This window comes from Osmerus mordax, chromosome 16 (assembly GCF_038355195.1).
Source record: "Osmerus mordax isolate fOsmMor3 chromosome 16, fOsmMor3.pri, whole genome shotgun sequence".
Taxonomy (NCBI): Eukaryota; Metazoa; Chordata; class Actinopteri; order Osmeriformes; family Osmeridae; genus Osmerus; species Osmerus mordax.
Window position 1 is genome coordinate 237,157 of NC_090065.1, and position 18,069 is coordinate 255,225.

At 49.7% G+C, this 18,069-nt stretch overlaps 2 protein-coding genes across 2 annotated transcripts; both read right to left on the bottom strand.

Annotated features, from left to right (window-relative positions):
• Positions 1-1,161: 1,161 nt before the first annotated feature.
• cnn2 (calponin 2) lies at positions 1,162-6,279 on the bottom strand. The gene is given in 9 exon segments (XM_067253498.1): positions 1,162-2,683; positions 2,799-2,953; positions 3,176-3,237; positions 3,240-3,291; positions 3,523-3,660; positions 3,902-3,939; positions 3,942-3,967; positions 4,684-4,805; positions 6,055-6,279. Coding segments are annotated over 9 exon segments (954 nt in total). The 5' UTR covers positions 6,112-6,279; the 3' UTR covers positions 1,162-2,379.
• Positions 6,280-9,613: 3,334 nt separating this feature from the next.
• On the bottom strand, positions 9,614-13,362 carry crsp7 (cofactor required for Sp1 transcriptional activation, subunit 7). The gene is given in 4 exon segments (XM_067253414.1): positions 9,614-10,909; positions 10,911-11,855; positions 11,976-12,050; positions 13,097-13,362. Coding segments are annotated over 4 exon segments (1,767 nt in total). The 5' UTR covers positions 13,169-13,362; the 3' UTR covers positions 9,614-10,234.
• Positions 13,363-18,069: the final 4,707 nt, after the last annotated feature.

Below are 18,069 nucleotides of genomic sequence, written 5' to 3' on the forward strand. Positions count from 1 at the left end.
CAAAGACAATGGTGCACTTCTACTCAGCCATCATTGAGTCCATCCTCACCTCCTCCATCACCGTCTGGTACGCTGCTTCCACTGCCAAGGACAAGAGCAGACTGCAGCGTATCATCCGCACTGCTGAGAAGGTGATTGGCTGCAATCTGCCTACCCTCGAGGACCTGCACACCTCGAGGACCCAGAGGCGAGCGAGGAAGATTGTGGCCGACTCCTCCCACCCTGGACACTCCCTGTTTCAGTCACTCCCCTCCGGCAGAAGGCTGCGGTCCATCAGGACCAATACCTCATGCCACAAAAACAGTTTCTTCCCTTCCGCTGTTGGCCTCTTCAACAAGGCCAAGGGACCACACTGACTCTAATGACTTCTTGCTTAAAACACACAGCTTTTTGCACTGCATTACAAAATGGTATCTTGTACATTTGTATTTTTTTTTATATTTGTATTTTTGTATTTTTATATTGTAATTTACGGCAACTTATATTTTATTTTATATTTAATTCTATTCTAATCCCACTTAGTACTGCTAGTTTATGTACCCTTAGTATAGATAGTACACATATTTAAATTTTAGGTATATGTTTATTGTATGCACCTTCCTGCCGAAGCAAATTCCTTGTCTGTGCAAACTTTCATGGCGAATAAATCCCATTCTGATTCTGATTGAATTTACTTTTACCTATTTAATTTACGAGAGTAAAAGGCGAATTTAATTGCAGTTAAAAACTTAACTGACCATGAAGATGCTAATAATATTTAAATACTAAAAGTACTGCAGTTTTAACAGCACTGCGCTTTATGAAAAATCATTTTACCGCTCATTGATGTTCATATGGTGAGATTGCAGAATCTTCCATAGTCACCTACTTGAAGAGATGACTTTACATCCATAGTCACCTCCTTGAAGAGATGACTCTACACATGGCTGGGAAACTCTGGAAGTCCCCTGGTAAATTCATACTGACTCCCTGTATATACATATACAATAGGCTACATTTGTATCCATATCTATCTTTGTAGTTTGTATCCAACTGGTGGAACTGTGGGTGTAGTTAGAGGGGGGAAGGGATATATGTGTAGGGCTGTTACTGTGTGTGTGTGTGTGTGTGTGGCTCTTCTATGATGTGACCCTCTGACCAGGCAGGCTCAACAGACATCACTTACTCTATTACACTTTATTCACAATCCAACTTGAACAATGTTCCCATCATCAAGTGAACAAATTCATCCATAATAACTCTGACCCCTCCTTTGACTGACCCCACCACTGTCCCTACCACTGACCCCTCAAGGTTGTAACAGCTGGCTTCCCTTCTCATGTTTACGGAATAAAACACAAATAATTACTTGATAAGATTCAGTTCAAATGCAACTTTGTCCTCTCATCAACCACTGATTCCATGTAAAATGACCCAACAGAAAGTCTTCATGTTCTCCCTAGGATTAGGGTCCAAACAGGTCCACATTCCACTAACCCTAACCCTATTCAGGGTGGAATGTGGACCTGTTTCTCCAAACAAGATTTTCTCCGTTGGTCTTAAGATCTGTCATTCATTTCAATGAATGCTATACTGAACACAAGCAGGTGTAACAAATTCACATTCTTGTTCACATCTGTTTATAAACAAATATAAAATGTTTACAGTTTATAATATGATTTAAATACAAGGATGAATGCATCTATTCCAGCCATAGACACAGATCCACTTTCTCATAATATCAATAAAAACAGCTGTTGGAATCAGACTGGATTAGCATGAGTCAATATGGACCCAGCGAGTATAACTACGGCCTTCATGTTCAAACAGACCCAGAGAGGGGCTGTAGGCCTCTCACCAGAGAGGGGCTGTAGGCCTCTCACCAGGGAGGGGCTGTAGGCCTCTCACCAGGGAGGGGCTGTAGGCCTCTCACCAGAGAGGGGCTGTAGGCCTCTCACCAGGGAGGGGCTGTAGGCCTCTCACCAGGGAGGGGCTGTAGGCCTCTCACCAGAGAGGGGCTGTAGGCCTCTCACCAGGGAGAAGTGTGAGCCTGGTCATAAAATAGTGGCAACATTATAAAAACACTGAAATGACCACGTGTTCAGAATATAAAAATCTACGCTGGCAACCTGCTGTGCATTCCTTCTGTGGTACATTTGGAATTACCTTCAATCACACGGGCAACATCACAGCAGAGCCTGGACCTATGGACCTATAGATATACATCACACACCATTTCCAAATGTTAATTTAACAACAGGGAGTATTTATACAGGTTCATCTCTTGAGAGGAGACATATAAACACTCAACAAGTAAAATGAAAACTCCCAGTGTTAAATGACACTCTTCAAATTATCTGTGATCAAACACTAATGTTGACATTCTGCATTCCGAACTTCCTAATACTCTGGCCCCTCCTCCTGGTATACCACCGCCTCCTCCTGCTGGTATCCTTGGTAACCCTCGTCATGGTAGTCAGGGACGTACTCCCTGGCCCCCGCTTCGTTATCCCCGCCCCCCTCCTGGTTCTTGGGGCAGTACTTGGCGTCGTAGATCTGGCGGCCCAGCCCAAAGTTCTGTCCACGCTGGCTGGCTCCCTGGTTGGAGCCCATCTGCAGCGACATGGTGCTGTTGTCACACTTATCCATGCCCAGCTTCTGGTCGTAGATGGCACGCCGTGTCCCTGGGGCTGTCATGCCCCGCCTGGGGAGGGAGGGGAGGGAGAGAAAGAGAGGGAGGTTACCTTGAGGAGTGAGGAGGGAGAGAAAGAGAGGGAGGTTACCTTGAGGAGGGAGGAGGGAGAGCATGTCATAGTAGCAGGCCTACCTGGCTGGCCCCCTTGTTGGTTCCCATCTGCAGGCTGATGGTGGAGTTGTCCATGGGGGGCAGGATGTGGGCCTTGGGGTCGTACAGGTGCCTCCTTGTGCCGTAGGCATTCATGCCCGCCTGGCTGGCACACTTGTTGGTGCCCATCTATACACACACACAAACACAGTTTAGTTCAGTTCAATCAACGTCCTTTATCCTCGTACAGTCAGTATCTACTGTGGTCATCCAATCACACACTGTCTCTGTACCTGTAGTCCAATCACACACTGTCTCTGTACCTGTAGTCCATCACACACTGTCTCTGTATCTGTAGTCCAATCATACACTGTCTCTGTACCTGTCATCAATCACACACTGTCTCTGTACCTGTAGTCCAATCACACACTGTCCAGCCTTCATCTTCTCGTCATCGAAGGCTCTCTCCTGTTGTCAGCATACTTTACTCCGATGTCCACTCTGGACAGCTGACCCTTGGTCTTAGCCTGCAGACAAACAGCAGTGTGTTCATGTGTGTGTGTGTGGTGTTCATGTGTGTGGTGTGTGTGGCTACTCAAAATGTTTTTAGGGCTATCTCGTTGTTTATGATCATTGACCTATGCACTTTTGTAAAGCTCTCTCTTGGAAGTCGCTTTGGATAAAAGCGTCTGCTAAATGAATAAATGTAAATGTAATGTGTGTGTGGTGTTCATGTGTGTGGTGTGTGTGTGTCTCACCATGCCTGCCAGGGCCAGCAGTGTGGTCTGGACTTGGGTCATGTTGCCGCTCTCAAACAGGTCGTTGGCCTCAAAGATGTCGTGGGGTTTCAGACCGTACATGGTGATTGCTTTGATGAAGTTGGTCAGGTTCTCCAGCTACAGCCAGCACACAACATCATCATCACACAACATCATCATCACATCAACAACGCAAACACATCTACCAACCAGGCCACACAGAGCTCAGACCAGAGAAGAGAGCTAGACTACTTCTTCTCTCTCCACTTGGAAAGGAGCACGTTTTCTTTGCAACACTGAAGTACAGACCTCAAGATAACACAAACACACCCCAACATGTTGTCACGTACGCACACACACTAACTCACAGACTGCTCACCTGGTGCCAGTTCATGGAGGACTGGTTTATCTTTTTACAGAGCCAGGTTGGAGTTTGTTGATCAGGCTGGGAGAAGAGAGGGAGTGGGGGAAAGGAAGGGGAGAGAAGGGGAGGTAGAGAGAGGGGGGGGGGGAAGGGGAGAGAGGGGGGGTTAGAGAGAGGGGGGGAAGGGGAGAGAGGGGGGAGAAGGGGAGAGGGGGGGGGTAGAGAGAGGGGGGGAAGGGGAGAGAGGGGGGGGAGGGGAGAGAGGGGGGGAGAGAGGGGGGGTAGAGAGAGGGGGGGGGGAAGGGGAGAGAGGGGGGAGGAAGGGGAGAGGGGTGGTAGAGAGAGGGGGGGAGGTGAGAGAGGGGGGGAAGGGGAGAAGGGGGGGGAAGGGGAGAAGGGGGGGGGAAAGGGGAGAGAGGGGGGGAAGGGGAGAGAGGGGGGGGGGAAAGGGGAGAGAGGGGGGGGAAGGGGAGAGAGAGAGGGGTGGGAAGGGGAGAGGGGGGGAAGGGAGGGGAGAGAGGGGGGGAGAGGGGAGGGGGGGGAGAAGGAGGGGGGGGGGGGGGAGGATGAGTGAAGGAGAGGGGAATAGTTTACTAGGTTGAACCCTTGACCCTGGAAGGTCAAGTAAAAAAAAAATATCCTATCCTTATTTACACGACGGAATGCATTTCTGTCTCTACAGAAATGACATTCCTTGTCATTCCCCCCCCCCCCCCCCCCCCCCCCCCCCCCCCCACAGCTGTAAACCTAGAGGAAACACTGTAGAGTGAGATATAGGATGAGAGGTGGGTGCTCACTTGCACAAAATGACTCAATTTTTCAGGCCTTTCTGGAAGTCGTCTCCGACGGAACAGCCGGTCACGTCCTCAATCCAGACCCTCAGCTCCTCCTCCCTCTGAGAGTCGTACTTCTGAGCAATCTAGGTGTCAGGGGTCAGAGGTCAGTCACTCTTATAAGGGCCCTATTTCTCTGTTCTGCACCTCATCTCTCTCCTCTGAACAGTCAGCCATGACACCATCTCTTTTTGATGCAAGAGATTATTACAGTGAATATGCTGCTAGAGATTATATACTGCTAGAGATATAGCAATCTGTATGCTAGAGATGCTACTATATAATAGAGATGATACCAGCCTACACTATACATGCAAACATATGAGTCCCGTTCACCAGAGGTGTATAAGGGGGTCTTTCCTACAATACCTCACATTTCACAGAACTTCCTATATGTCACACTGACAGGAAATGCCAGAGATGTTCTTGTGCTCTCTGCTCCGCTAACCTCAGCAGCAGGGAGGGACCAGGAATCACCTCACATGCAGAACACTGTGTTCTGAGGGCCCAGCCAGAACGGCTTTCTGAAGTTCACATGGGTTCTGGTCTGTACACGTGTGCAGTACTGGAGACTGGACGTCCTTCTAACATCGCAGCAAAGCCCTCATGCATATGGGTCGTTGTCAATGACGCCACCGGGAACTTGCGCCTATTTGCTCTGCGGAAATCAGACCTAGACCTACTCCGTCCAGGACAGCTGTCTTGTTATTGTTTAGTCGAACTTCAGGCTGACTCACTGTTTATGAGGATTCTAGAATCCCAAGTCTGACATATACCCCTCCTGCTCGAAGCTTTATAACAAATACAATAATTTGAAAGCTTTATATTCTCTTCCTGTGTCCTTATCTGTTCTAACTATAGCCTAGGTTCATAAATGGGACACCGGGGGAAGATGATGCCGTCATCCTTGATCAGCTGACACAGGTGACTGATAACAAAACTAGCCGTTCTACCGAACACTTCCCCCGCTACCGCGACATTCAGCCGAAACTGCCATTTAGGACAACGCCCATGAACCACTTTTAAAGCGCTCACCAATGAGGCCCACATTCTTGTAAAGACTAAACTCAAGGACGTCTTCCTTCACACATTGACAGAAAAGTTAACAATTCAATGTTTTCATTAAATTGGACTACAGTAGGCTACTAAATAAAACATTTCCTGGTAGACCTGTAGACACGTGAAAGGAACAACAACATAGGCTGTTAATGGATATAATAGTAGGCTATTCTACTCCCGGTCTATTAATTTGATTTAAAAACAGTTAGACTATTATAACAATTAAACATCCTGTTTTATTGAAACTTTTTTTTTTTACTAACTTCTGATTCTTACCTTGCTCTTTACTTCGGCGGAAAACCCGTAGGCAGGTCCTCTATTAAAGCCCGACATTGTTTTTACACTTTTAGACTTTTCACTGGACTGTCCTGCTAGTAGACTGAAATGTTACCGCTTTTAGCAAAGATGGAGGTAAACTTCTATTTTTGTTTCTCTTCCAATGAAACTCCGTGAGTGAACTAAATACTTCCTTTCTCTTTTCTTTCCACCAATTAAAACTCTTACCGGAGTTAGAACGCTTCGTTAATCGATCCGAGGCTCCGCCTCCTCTTCAGCTCGCGTGCTGTGATTGATATCAAAAACTCCTTATATGGAAGGAAAGTCCCGCATTCCTGACTGGTGGGAGTACCCTCGAGGCCCGCCCGACCCGTCAGACGGGGAGCCGGGGGGGTTCTTGAGTCAGGAGAATTTGGAGTAACTACCGAAATACAAAAGCTACTGGATGACGTTATCATATCACCATTGAACCTTAGTGTAAACAACACAGAGGCGCAACTCATTCCAGGGCTGTGAGCCGTTTGGAATGACGAGAATGTTGTGAAATCAGCATAAAATGTGTAGAACGTTTAAACATGTATTTAGATATAATTGTTTAAATATGGGCATGAAACTGTTGAGGTTGACTATGTGAACTAGCCAGTGGAGTTCCTTGTCACATTTCTCAGTTTTGGAACTTGGGCCAGATCCAGACCTGTACAGGCCCAGCTATGCTGTCAACACCAGCCACACCTTGCATGTACAGCCACCACACATTAATTAGGGGAGGAGGATAGGAGGTGAGAGGAGAGGGGGAGGAGGATAGGAGGTGAGAGAGGGATAGGAGGTGAGAGGAGAGGGGGAGGAGGATAGGAGGTGAGAGAGGGATAGGAGGTGAGAGGAGGATAGGAGGTGAGAGGAGAGGGGGAGGAGGATAGGAGGTGAGAGAGGGATAGGAGGTGAGAGAAGGATAGGAGGTGAGAGGAGAGGGGGATAGGAGGTGAGGGGAGAGGGGGATAGGAGGTGAGGGGAGAGGGGGATAGGAGGTGAGAGGAGAGGGGGAGGAGGATAGGAGGTGAGTGGAGGATAGAAGGTGAGAGGAGAGGGGGAGGAGGATAGGAGGTGAGAGGAGAGGGGGATAGGAGGTGAGGGGAGAGGGGGATAAGAGGAGAGGGGGAGGAGGATAGGAGGTGAGTGGAGGATAGAAGGTGAGAGGACGATAGGATGTGAGAGGAGGATAGGAGGTGAGATGAGAGGGGGATAGGAGGTGAGAGGGGGATAGGAGGTGAGAGGAGAGGGGAATAGGAGGTGAGAGGGGGAGGAGGATAGGAGGTGAGAGGAGCATAGGAGGTGAGAGGAGAGGGGGAGGAGGATAAGAGGTGAGAGGAGAGGGGGATAGGATGAGGGGGAGGGGGAGGAGGCTGGAGGTGAGAGGAGAGGGAGATAGGATGTTAGAGAGGGGGATAGAAGTTGAGAGGAGGATAGGAGGTGAGAAGAGAGGAGGATAGGAGGTGAGAGGACGATAGGATGTGAGAGGAGAGGAGGATAGGAGGTGAGGAGAGGGGGATGAGGATAGGAGGTGAGTGGAGGATAGGAGGTGAGAGGACGATAGGATGTGAGAGGAGAGGAGGATAGGAGGTGAGAGGAGGATAGGAGGTGAGAGGAGAGGGGGAGGAGGATAGGTAAAAGGAGAGGGGGATAGGATGAGAGAGGAGAGGGGGAGGAGGCTGAAGGTGAGAGGAGAGGGAGATAGGATGTTAGAGGAGACGAGGGTAGGAGGTGAGAGGAGGATAGGAGGTGAGAGGGAGGAGGATAGGAGGTGAGTGGAGGATAGGAGGTGAGAGGAGGATAGGTGAGAGGAGGATAGGAGGTGAGATGAGAGGGGAATAGGAGGTGAGAAGGGGAGGAGGATAGGAGGTGAGAGGATAGGATGAGAGAGGAGAGGGGGAGGAGGATAGGAGGTGAGAGGAGAGGGGGATAGGATGAGAGAGGAGAGGGGGAGGAGGCTGGAGGTGAGAGGAGAGGGAGATAGGATGTTAGAGGAGAGGAGGATAGGAAGTGAGAGGATAGGAGGTGAGAGGACAGGGGGAGGATAGGAGGTGAGAGGAGAGGGGGAGGAGGATAGGAGGTGAGAGGAGAGGGGGAGGATAGGAGGTGAGTGGAAGGAGAAGAGGTACTGGGAGGAGTGGAAGTGGAGAGGAGATGAAGATAGAACATGATGAGGAGGTGGTGAGGGAGGAGGAAAGCAGCTAGGAGAGGAGGAGAGCAGGTGAGTATGTGTGGTGATGATGCATGTGTTCTTCGTGAGGTCATGTGGAGGGCAGAGGCCTTGTCTCACATCAGACAGGTTTTCACCCAGGCAGGTTAGCATGACATCAGGATAGCATGATAAGTTAGCATGACATCAGGATAGCATGATAAGTTAGCATGACATCAGGATAGCATGATGTTAAGCTAGTCATGTTAATTATGACTTCAGGTTAGTATGACATCAAGTTAGCATGTCAGGTTCTTGTGACATCTGGTTTATGAGTTGTAATGGTCATTTTGCTGATTAAAAACCCTACCCACCATACACTTCTTAGAAACTGCAAACCCAAAGGCCTCCCCCCTGTGGACTCCTGCAGTACTGCACAGATCTTTCCTCTCCTGCCTCACTTACTGGTAAACACACTCGCATCTCATAAAGACAGGCTTCTAATGGACTAAGTGTATCAGCATTACAAAAAACACCCAACCAACCACACCATGAGAGAATTTAGATTACTTTATTTTTTCAAAACAACAGAAATGTTGAACACTGAACAAATAAAGAAATCTCAATCAAACTGAGCTGCTCAGGAGGGTGGGGGGTTAGTCCATCTTCTGGTCACACCCCCAATGGAGGGGGGGGGTTAGTCCATCTTCTGGTCACACCCCCAATGGAGGGTGGGGGGTTAGTCCATCTTCTGGTCACACCCCCAATGGAGGGTGGGGGGTTAGTCCATCTTCTGGTCACACCCCCAATGGAGGGGGGGGGGGGTTAGTCCATCTTCTGGTCACACCCCCAATGGAGGGCGGGGGTCTGGTCACACCCCCAAGGGGAGGGGGGGGTCTGGTCACACCCCCCAGAGCACAGTCTCTTCCTCTGGCAGTGCCCCCCTCCCCCCAGGGCAAAGACCCCCTCCACCCAGGCAAGCGTTGAGCAGAACGGTGCATTCCCCAGGTGATCAGACATGGCATTAGGAATCATACAGACCTGGGTCCTGGCTAGGTAGCTCTGTGGAAGCAAATCCAGACATGGAAGGCACATTGGTAGAAACACACACAGCCCCCTCTGGGACACAGCATCCTTCTGGGACACAGCACCCCCCTCTGGGACACAGCACCCCCCTGGGACACAGCCCCCCTCTGGGACACAGCCCCCCTCCTCTGGGACACAGCCCCCCCCCTCTGGGACACAGCCCCCCCCCCTCTGGGACACAGCCCCCCCCTCTGGGACACAGCCCCCCCCCCTCTGGGACACAGCCCCCCCCTTTGGGACACAGCCCCCCCCTTTGGGACACAGCCCCCCCCTCTGGGACACAGCCCCCCTCTGGCCATGTCTCCTTAGATCACACAAACCCTGACCCAAACGTCTTCTATGTAAACGAAGAAACCGGTCAGTTTTACAACAGTGATCTTAATTGGTCAGAAATCTAAACATTCTGACATTTATCAAAGGAGGAAGGATGGACTGATCACTTTTTGGAAAAAGAAACATGGTTGCTAGGGCATCATTGGTGAGGAGTAGCTGGCTGTGGTTGCTAGGCGCCGTGAGGAGAGGAGTACACCTGGCCAACCCTAGAGACAGCTGACACAACACCTGCTCAGGTGAACACTAAGAGATTATACAGCTCAAACAGGGTTGAATCAGTAAACCATTAACCTCAAAACAAAACAAAGAAAAGGTCAAATAAATAGATGATACATGATAAGAACTTATAATTTATTCTTTATCTCACATAAAGCTTCTTGTAACTGCGGTAAGCCCACCCCCCATTCACTAGTAGCAGCACTCTGCAAACCGGGTGCCTCATCACAACAGAAACAGCCCTTGTTTGACAACAACACAGTTCCTCTTCATCTCCTCCTCTCCTCCCAGCCCCGTTCAGACACTCTGGCCAGGGTCAGGCTAGATTAGGCAGATCAAACCTGGCCAGGCCAGGCCAGTGCCCCCGTCTCAGTCCAGGCAGACGTAGGGCAGGATGTGGAGTCTGCTCTCGTCCCCGTGGGGGTCCAGGGAGATGCACTGTGTCCAGTCGTACCAGACCTCTTGAGTGTCGTAGCAGCCGTTGACCCCGGGCCAGTGCTGCGTGTGTACCCTGCTCACCTCCTCCCCCTTCACCTCCCCCCCCTCCCGCCCAGAGGCCGAGCCGGTGGTCTGCAGCACGTGGGTCTTCCTGCCCTCCCGGGCCTGGCTGTCCTCCTGACGAAGGCAGCCAGACAGGAGGGATTGAGTGCTGGGAGTCCCGGAGGAGGTGAGGACGCTGCTCTGGAGGCTCAGGTATGACCGGATGATCTCGTTACGGGAAAGCTCCTTCCAGTTTGTGTGTTGGAAGGTGCTGGGGGTCGGAGAGGGGGCGGGGGCAGGGGGATGCAGGGTCCTCTCTGTCCTGGGCTGGAGTTCAGGGGGGGGCGGGCTGGGGGCCACATCTGAGTGGGAGGGCTCTCTGTGCACCATGGGCTTGATCTGTCCCGTCACAGGGTCAAAGGTGATCCTGCGTTCCTTTAGCCTGACGGGCTTGGTGGCGTCTGTGTTCTGGCCCCCCAGGTTCACAGAGTAGTCTCTGGAGCGGTACTTCCTCCTCCGCTTCCTGTCTGAGGGGGCAGGGCTCCCAGAGGAGGGGGGGGGGGGGCGAGGGGCGGAGGGGCGGACAGCCATCAGGCGTGTGTGAGGAAGTGGGGGACAGGGAGACAGAGGGGGGGTCCAGTGTGGTGGTGTTGTAAGGGGAGTTATTGTCTAAGGAACTGGACCAGTGTGTGTGCGTGGGGGCCGAGGGGGGCCCCTCCACACAGGGCACCCTGGCAGGGGAGGCTGAGGGCTGGGAGGGGCTTGGGCCTCGGGGGGTGTTGGTTAGAGAGCGTTTAGAAAGAGTCTCCTGTCTTGCACTGCGGGGGCTGGAGGAGAGGCAGCGCGGGCTACGGGCCTGATAGGCCCTGCCCCCTGTCTGGCAGGCCCCGCCCCCTGTCTGGCAGGCCCCGCCCCCTGTCTGGTAGGCATCAACCCCCTCGTCCAGTGCAGCTGTCGGCAGCGCCAGGGCACCAGGGGCCCGCGGGCTGCTGGGGGAGCTGGGGCGCGGCTTCACAGCGTTCACTGGGATCCTGCTGTGCTTGTCCTGGTCAAGCTGTGGTTCTGTCCAGGCCCGCTCAGGCAAAGCCCCCTCAGGCGGAGCCCCGGGGCTCCTGGCGACCCCATTGGTCAGTGGCGAGGAGGAGTGGTGCTCGAGGGTCCTGGGCAGCTTGGCAGGAGGCGAGGCGCCCCGACGCTTACGGCTCGATTTCTCCGCCTTCGGGGAGTAGGTGTTGTGGACGTCATGTCGGACTCGCACCTCCGGCCCGCCCCTTCCGGCCAGCGACACACCCCTTCCTGCCAGCGACACGGGGGGAGGGACTTCTGTCCGGCAGGGGTGAGCCCCACCATTGGCTGTGGAGGGTGTGGAGGCTCCTCCCCCCCGGGCTGGCTCCGCCCCTGGCTGGATCAGCCTCTGCCAGCTGCGCAGCAGCTTCTTGGCACGGCGCGCCAGGTCCTCATCTCCACTACACTTCCTCACGTCGTTGATCAGCTTCCCCAGCCGCGTCTCCTGCAGAGGGATGTTTACATCAACCTGTTACCACCCTCACAACTGGCACAAGACAACCATCATGGGTATAGCTCAGTGAATAGATTATTCCATCAGATGCTAAAGGGCCTGTTGTCTCACCTCAAGTGCTTCTTTGGTAATGGGGTACTTCTCCAAATAGGTGATTACTTCTAATACAGCCACCATGTTGTGAATCTGCAAAAAACACATTTGATAAGATAACATTTTGTAGCATTTGTAGCATAAGACAAGTGTGTGCTGATCACAATAATCAAGGACTCCATTTCCTGTAGCTATGAAAAGGAAGTTAGCTAACTAGAAGTAAACTTCTGACCACACAAGTTCACTTGGTTATACTAGGTTGCAATACCGTAAGTAGCCTGGTAAACAACATGCTAATCTGACAACTGTTCAACTAGCTAAATATCCCATAGCAATATCCTTTCAGACAACTGATCATCGACCCAGACAACTGATCATCGACATTGAACATTTACTAGACTTACTATACAGACATGTTGAGTTGATGAGCTTGCTAGTAAGCTAACTAGCTTTGTCAACTACATAGCTAATTAACATTTGTTTGGCATCTCATGACTCCCTCGTTTCACAACGTCAAATAAAACATGGCAGGAAATAAACAGTCTGTGGTGTGTTAATGTAGTAGTTACATAAATGTGAAGTACATTCCACCTTCTGATAGCATCCAACCAAATGTGTATGACAGGAAAAGTCAACTTGGGATGGGCGGAAGGTAACGTTAGCGCGTTAGCTAGCTAGTCATGGTAAACATTACGCCGATTTACATGTTTTAAGGTCATTTTAGGTAAATTAACTAGGTAGTTGAATACCGGTGTGGTAAATACCTTGCTAGGCTTATACACGTTGTCAGCTAACTAAGGCACTTAACAAATCTAATACAATAGCTTTGAACGAGGAAAACAGCAGCTAACCTGGGTATGCTACGAATGCTACTCTAACCAACCCAGCTCACCCAGTACAGCGGTTAACAAGCTCACTGCCTTGCTAGCTAGCATAACTAACGTCAGACAAGTGTCAACACATATTAACTTGGCTAGCCTAACCATTGCCATCTAGTTAGCAAGCTAGCTAGTTATGATATAACGGGACAATTGTGTTGTTTTTCACTCTCAAACATAATGAAACTATTCTTTGTTAATGTTCCTTTGTAACTAAGCAAGTAGCCTATATCGGGGCTAGTTGAGCAGACGCTTGCTTACATTGCTGTGGCTATCGATGGCCTCAAGCAGCCGGTCTCTCATCTGCTGCGGAGTTGCTGAAGCCGTTGTCATTGCCTGTTCGGTACGATACGGCGGACGGGGGAGGAATCCTCCAAAATGAAAACTGGGTGATTCAAAGACACTCAAAAGCCTCGATAGGAGTATGCAGGAACCCCGAGCTACATATTAAAGTGATGTCTGTGTGCTTAAAGGTTCACTATATGTCACATGGAGTGGAACTAGTGTTTGGCTCTCCGTCTCCTGTTGCCGCCGCGGCTCTGTGGTAACGAGCTCGAGCTTCCAGCTACTGCTCCCAGCGGCCGCAGTGCATGCTGGGAGGTGACGTCAAAGCCACATACACCTGGTTCAAGCATTTCAAAAGTCCGGGTTTAATGTCTAGCTCTCAAACTATCGTCAATGTCTTAACAACATTGTATTTACTGAAACCACCATTACAAGTGCCATAATGGCAGGATCATGTAAAATGTGAAGATCGTAATTGTAAAGAGTTAACATTATTGGTAGGTCAAACGTTACAGCGTAACCCCGCACTCACACCGGCAGACCGCAATGTCCACTAGGTTAGACTTTGGATATGTTACTAACAGGAGCAAAATATGAGGCACGCCACGGCACTCTCACCCCCTTGTGGCAACTTTACAATCATTCAACGTTAAGTATAAGAGTCTGAGACCAGTTGAAATACTTTACACACATGAAAAAAAGCCAATTAATCGTCAACAGATATTTTATCACGTGTAACCTAGCTTAAACATTATTTCAGAACATTCGTTGTCATTAACTTGGCGTCAGGTAACGCCGGCAGGTGGAGCCACAGCCCAACAAACTTTATTGAAGCCGAAGGAAATTCAAAACATTGTAGGCAAGGAGACGGGTCATATCTTTGCTTTGATTTATATTTAATATAATTTCATTTACAAATAGTACTGCAAAGATACAAAGACAGAAGCCTTTACACAAGAAAAATACATAATTATACTATGAGCTTGACATACTTTTTCAGTTGTAAGCAGATACACAGTACAGGCAATCGTTTTTCGTCCGCTTTTTAAACGTTTTTATATAAAAAGCATAATTGAAAGAACTGTTTTTGATCCACATATATTTTAAAGGGTTTAGCTCAACAAACGTACTGTAAGGGATTGCCAAACTGTGCGGCTGAAACTGGTTTTGCATATTTGAAGCATAACTGTGTCTCGTTCCTGTGTAGGGTGCCGACATTGCAGTCCAATGCACGTGCAACGCTCATGAAGTTGTCAGCTACTCAGAAATAAAATACAGTATATTACAATATAGCTGCCGTGGGTGGAGAACACCGTCGCTGCCTGGGGGCAATGTCCTCAAATGCACATTTCAGAGTAGTAGTAGTTGCCATAGGTACGGAGTGTCCTTCCTGTTGACGCTCCTACAATATCTGGTTGGCTTTCCTTTCACGCCACTACAGTGACTGTAAGAAATCCCATACCGCGTCATGTCTAAATAGTGTGTCCTCATGCTCGGTACACACTAAAATTTTTTTTTTTATCTTTTATGATTTTCGAAGACGAAAAAAATCCTAGACTTAACCGTTTTGCTCCCCCCACACATCAGGATTTCTGATCGTAAATATCGGGGCGGCTCCGACGTTCGGTCACTCTTAACACACCTCACACCAAGGGAAAATCTGATAAAATAATCTGTAGATAATCGGGTCATAATCTAGGATTGTCGGAAGGGGGTAATCAGCCCCAAATCAGCCTTATCATGTCGTGTGTACCCAGCATTAGGGAGACCGTTTGGATATCCTAGTTCGTCTATATGCCTAGGGTTCTGCTTCAGGTTACAGGTGCATGTATACTTAAATAGCCTACTCAATAAAAGCAAAACATTTAAATTACAGCAAGGCTTGTTGAAGTGCAGTTTGTAACATGCAAAGAGAATCAGGTAAAACAGTCATCAATGACTCTCATAAACAATCTCTTTCATTACAACTCATGAATGACATAGCACCTTAGTTAGGGACAGAATCAACACACTACAATATCTGAATCAGCTGGCTTTCTGCTTTTCCAGTTGATTCATATTTAGTAGTGTGTTGATTCTGTCCCTGACTGCTAGGTGCTAACACCCCTCAAAGCCAGGGCTAAAAGGAAGCCCAGGGTCAGGGATCAGACCAGCTGGGTCCTCCAGACCAGACAGCTGAATATGAAGACTCTCAAGAGACATGCTGGCTGTTAAACAAAATGTTTTGTGTGTTTTAGTAGTTAAAGACCTGGTGGCATGTTGCCACAGACACACATGCAGCCCAGGTTATCTGTCCTGGACATTGAAGTGTCGACTAAAAGACAGATGGTGAAATCAACTTGTTTGATTGTAAACAGCTGTCTGTAAACATAGTGGCATTACCTGGGTCCAGCTAGTGGGGCAATACTTGGGCCCAGATGGGGAAATACCTGGGCCCAGCTGGTGGGTTAGTACCTGGACCCAGCTAGTGGGGAAGTACTTGGGCCCAGCTAGTGGGGCAGCACTGGGGCCCAGCTGGTGGGTTAGTACCTAGGCCCAGCTGGTGGGTTAGTACCTGGGCCTAGCTAGTGGGGCAGTACTTGGGCCCAGCTAGTGGGGCAGCACTGGGGCCCAGCTAGTGGGTTAGTAGCTGGACCCCGCTAGTGGGGAAGTACTTGGACCCAGCTGGTGGGTTAGTACCTGGGCCCAGCTAGTGGGGCAGCACTGGGGCCCAGCTGGTGGGTTAGTACCTGTGCCCAGCTGGTGGGTTAGTACCTGGGCCCAGCTAGTGGGGCAGCACTGGGGCCCAGCTGGTGGGTTAGTACCTGGGCCCAGCTAGTGACCTGGTAGCAGGTGTCAGGTGGCTGAGCGGTGAGGGAGTCGGACTAGTAATCCGAAGGTTGCCAGTTCGATTCCCGGTCATGCCAACTGACGTTGTATCCTTGGGCAAGGCACTCCCTCTACTTGCCTCTGGGGAATGTCCCTGTACTTACTGTAAGTCGCTCTGGATAAGAGCGTCTGCTAAATGACTGGGGCCCAGCTGGTGGGTTAGTACCTGGGCCCAGCTGGTGGGTTAGTACCTCGGCCCATCTGGTGGGGCAGCACTGGGGCCCAGCTGGTGGGGCAGTACTTGGGCCCAGCTGGTGGGTTAGTACCTGGGCCCAGCTGGTGGGGCAGCACTGGGGCCCAGCTGGTGGGGCAGCACTGGGGCCCAGCTAGTGGGGAAATACTTGGGCCCAGCTGGTGGGTTAGTACCTGGGCCCAGCTGGTGGGGCAGCACTGGGGCCCAGCTGGTGGGGCAGCACTGGGGCCCAGCTAGTGGGGCAGTACTGGGGCCCAGCTAGTGGGGCAGTACTGGGGCCCAGCTAGTGGGGCAGTACTGGGGCCCAGCGGGTGGGGTAGTATTTGGGCCCAGCGGGTGGGGTAGTATTTGGGCCCAGCTGACGGGGCTGGCAGAGATGAGGTGGAGCAGGACTCTCTACTGTACGGAGGGATTGTGAGGAGGGCTGCAGGTCAACAACACAGAACTGTAACAGGAAGTGGAACGATACGGAAACAGACTGCAGGACGTTTCAGAACATCAACAACATCTATCACTTGGACATCATATCACAGAGCACAAAAACATTATTTCTACCAAGAAAGCAATTAAAACAGCTAGTCTGTACACTCAACAAACTGAAGAGGATTGAGTGGGTCAAAGAGGGGGATGGGGTTGTCACACAGTACCAGACAAGTTCACCAATGTGGCTGAAACCGAAACAAACACAACATACCAAACATAGAAAAACATAATGGGAACAACATCTCTAAAAAAAGTTATTCAACTTTTCTGTTCGTCTGGTAAAGTTCTATGACGTTAAAGCAGCAGGAAAACATGAACTTGTGTCTGGGGACTAACCCTAACCCTGTGCAGTTACAAAATAAGAATGGATTGGGCTCTTCACCACGGACACACAGAAAAGCAAACACAAATACAAAACAAGATCAAACCCAGAAACAGGAGCCCTGAGGCCTGTTCCATAAAGCGAGTTTACCGAATAAGCCAGACTTATGTCAGTTAGTCAAACTCATTTCTAGTTCATTCGGTTCCATAAAGCTACCTCAACGTAGTTCAAACTTGGTTACTATGGCAACTTAGGCTGCGAAACTATTCTGGTCCGGGGCAGGCTAACTGTCAGGCTTAGCGTGACTTGGTGCTTAACTAGACCTTCCTGTAACACTGACCCAACGGGAAAACGATGATTTATTCTAATTTTCTTATTCTCATCAGTTAAATATGTTCAACATTGATAATGCCTAATGCATTAAACAATGATGAACAATTATTTGATACACGCCACGTTAAACGTAGCCTATGGCTAGCCTAGTTTGTGATTTCAAATGTTTAGGCATCCGGCATAGGCCTATCTCAATCTAAATTATGCGAGTATAATTATCGCTATATAGTTGTTAACAGTAGTCTACAATTGCAAAACAAACCTAAATCCATAGGCTACATCTATATCCTCCATTTTCCCGACACAACCATGTTAAAAAGTTAGACTACTGGGTAATGTATTGATTAATAGAAGGCTATTTATTTAAAACAATGTCAAACAAGTAAATTTACATGTGTTTAGAGGGTGTCTGTTTTTTAATCAACGAAGTAACTAAAGGTCTAAAAAAGGACCTCGACCTACGTAGCCTATCGTTCACGTCAATCATGGCGTGTCGTTTCATTTTGATGAAGCGGTGGATGAGGGAGCTGTCATAGTATCAGGCTTAAAGGGAACGTTCTTTCTGGAAGAAGTCACGTGGCTGTGTGCATTGCTTTTGCCGTGGTGGATTGTATGATCCATGTTTTACCTCTCGGGCTGCTTAAGAATAGGGTGCACGCGCAATTAGCTTGACTACTTGAATCTGACTTGAATTAGTAGGACTGCGTTGGCCTTTATGGAACCGCTTTAGCCCCGCTTGACTTGTTAAGC